Genomic DNA, 3,191 nt, shown 5'->3' on the forward strand with positions numbered 1-3,191 from the left:
GTTAGCTGGGTAAATGGTATTCTTAAATTAAGTGCACGCATTTGTTAGGCAAGACTCAATTTGTGTTGTCAAGGAGTCACTAAAGTAATTTGTGGTATTTCGCGATTATTTGTCGGCAAATACTTCCAGGTGGAGTCAGAATTTGGGTTTCCTAATGATGCTCCCCTTTTTCAATATTTGCTCATTCCTCAGAGTAATAAAAGGGAATAAGGTGAACTGAAATCTTACCTCAAGGGAATGGCACTCTGGAGTGAAGAGGTAGACAGCGCTTCTTTGGACATTTGTGTCTGCGATATTTCCGCCTCAGGTTGAGAAAATCTTTAAAGGGAGGAAAAAAAACACTTTGTTAGGGCTATAAACTATTATTAAACTTATATTTAATGCCAAGTCAAGTCACATATAGTGCTTTATACAATACAGATTTTTTTTAAAGCAGCTTCACAGTAATAAAAAAAAACAGTATTAGTGTTGCAAAGTTCTTCAGGTATAAAACGAGCACAATGTCAGCTGTAAAGCAGCTCTAAAAAGACAGTATTGGCATTATGCGGCTAAGTTTAATTCAGTTTAGCTCAATAACAGTATTATGTTGCAAAGTTCATTACGATGAATATCAATAATTCAAAAGAGATCAACCATTGTTTTACTATATTTATTCTAAAATTGACAATTTGATATTTTGGGGGGGTTGGGGAGATATGCATCCCTTGCCCCCCAGAAACCCCTCCCCTGATTGGGGTGTTACCTGGAATAATTTCAAAATGAATGGTCTCTCCAGTTGGTAACAAACAATCTGGAGGGCAATATAACAATCAGAGGTTCTTGTGATAGCGCTCATGTCACTTCCCTCCACAAGCAGCTATTAGATCCTCTCCCAGAGGCGCAAGGCCAATGGCACGGTGCGCACGGGAGGAGAGCCGGGTACTTTTATATCTGCCTTTGACTAAAGCTATGCGAACTCCATGCACCTCCCTCTCTTTCTCTCTTTCACCGCAGTAACCCTATGCTAATGCATTATACCATTGTGCTCAACATCATGACTAACAATGGACGCCGGTGCTTGATCGCCCACGGGCACCAGATTAATTGCGCATAGCCGCCACAGCAGCGGGAGATGAGAGTGTATACACGTAGGCTAAATTACATTTAGTTACAGTATACCAATGTGCCTGAGTGTTTAGATAATCGCAAAACTACGTTAAGTAGTGTCAAATAAATTGGTCTCGTGCGTAAATGCGGTTTATTTCCAGCTTTGCGATAACATCAGTTTAAAATTGCATTGTTATATTTAGTATAGAAGTGCAAATTGTAACATTTATTCCCAAATCAAGGGTCAAGTGAAGTCTTTGTGAAATCCGAGCTCGTCTCTGGAGTATGTTAAGATGCTGAGCTTTTCAGAAGCGTCAAGCGCCACTTAAAATCCACTCAAACCCTGACCCTAAATCAGCCATGACTGAGCATAGACCACTAACACGGACAGACCTAAATATGCCAACTAGATCCTAATTTGCTAACGAGGTGACGGTTATCCAAAGTGACTCACTGCAGAACAGTTGGAGTTGAATGGCTAAACCGTTATATATATTTAGATTAAAATATGCTTGATTTATTACAGAAGTTTTTTTTTTACCTTTAACTACTCCCTGAGTCAGCAACGATAGGCCTATTTGTTTTACAAACCTTCAGTACACAAAACTTAATTTCGAGACGATAAATTGCAGTTTAGTAAGTAAATCAGATGTTGATTCACTCACCGCTCTCAGCATTCAGTGAGTTCATTGAGGGAGCAATTGGTCAGACTGAGTCAAACCATTAAAAGAACCTGTTCATAAGAGCCATTCGCTCGTGAATCGGTCACACTGCATTTTTGTTTTTGCTTTTAATTTTCTCTCTAATATTTCACTATACACTTTTTTATCCTATAACATAACATTCACTTCAGACTGCGAGCTCAGAGCTCAGGTAAATTATTAGGGTTAATTATTTTGCTATATTTTTTGCATAATTCACTACTAAATATGATTCTCTGAAATTATAGGCATCTACATAAAGTACACTTAATATTTTGGGGTAAAAAAATAGGATAAATAAGTTAAAAATAACAGTAGTCAACAAAAGCACTTACAAAAGTAACAAAAAAATATATATATTTATATATATATATTAAATAAAAAATCCTTACACTTGTTAGCCTACTCGTTTTTCTTAATGTAGGTTTTGTTGCAGCTATTTTAATCCAGTGCTAGGCTACACCGCGCAACAGACCTGATTTATTTTGCACCACATCCTTTTCGTCTCTGTTTTAACTCGCTTAATTCGTATTTTCTGTACTCTCGAAACAAGGTCTTGTGGTTATGTACCTTGTTTCTCGGCGCTGGTGATGTACAGGATTGCGAGCAGCAGCAGAAGGAGATACAGTGGATGGAAGAATCTCATGGTGATGCTGTGTGAGGTTCGGCCCGAGTCTCCTCAGATGTCTCCGGTACCTCCGAGAGCAAATTCTGTGAATATGCAGGTAACGGACTGTACAAATCCCTTTATGTTTCTGTCGCTCTCAGTATTTTTCTCGGAGCTCGTATAGGATGCCGTGATAGTGGATGCGCATGCAGCTCAAGTCAGTTCTCAGGCCCTCCCAACTTTTCCAAAGTTTCAGATGGCGATATATTCACTCTCTCTTCTCTCTCCTCGGATGGATGGATAGACAGATGACCTGATGAGTGTGAATGTCCAGTCGAGACAATGTAGCTTCACCCCCTCTTTATACAGACAAGAGAAAGGGGGAGGAGAGGGCACAACAGAAGGAGGGGTATGGAAGACCAAAAACTGGGTGGGGACATGGGACATCACACACACACACACACACACACTTTGCATTGCACATATTGACCCCACATGTATTAGGTAACAGAGCTGGCAGAAAGGAGCCCCCTAAACACAATAACTTTTTGGAGATACTTTATGTGTGCAAAAATGATTTGTTTTGTACAGTGGTTACAGATGACAGATGACATATATACCCAAGTAATCTTACTTTTAAATAGACGGATAGATATATAGATAGAAAAAAAGAAAGAAAGAAAAAGTGAAGTGACATGTGGCCAAGTATGGTGACCCATACTCGGAATTAATGCTCTGCATTTAATCCATCCAAAGTGCACACACACAGCAGTGGGCAGCCATTTTTTCCTGTGGCG

General features: G+C 39.5%; 1 protein-coding gene across 1 annotated transcript; it reads right to left on the reverse strand.

Moving 5' to 3' along the window:
• Positions 1-229: 229 nt before the first annotated feature.
• Positions 230-2,433, reverse strand: apela (apelin receptor early endogenous ligand). The gene is made up of 2 exons (XM_016565821.1): positions 2,358-2,433; positions 230-318 (listed from the first exon to the last, which is right to left on the reverse strand). Exons 1-2 carry the CDS (start codon positions 2,431-2,433, stop codon positions 230-232), a joined length of 165 nt encoding a protein of 54 aa, XP_016421307.1.
• Between the last annotated feature and the right edge of the window lie 758 nt (positions 2,434-3,191).

The sequence above is a fragment of the Sinocyclocheilus rhinocerous genome, unplaced genomic scaffold, assembly GCF_001515625.1.
Source record: "Sinocyclocheilus rhinocerous isolate Xijiao unplaced genomic scaffold, SAMN03320098_v1.1 scaffold1, whole genome shotgun sequence".
Classification (NCBI taxonomy): Eukaryota; Metazoa; Chordata; class Actinopteri; order Cypriniformes; family Cyprinidae; genus Sinocyclocheilus; species Sinocyclocheilus rhinocerous.

Bases quoted from the DNA above. Each gene is read 5' to 3' on its own strand.
- apela (XM_016565821.1), bottom strand. From the start codon at position 2,433: ATGAGATTCTTCCATCCACTGTATCTCCTTCTGCTGCTGCTCGCAATC. The intron at 319-2,357 runs GTACATAACCAC...CTCCCTTTAAAG, and splicing joins CACCAGCGCCGAGAAACAAG to ATTTTCTCAACCTGAGGCGG.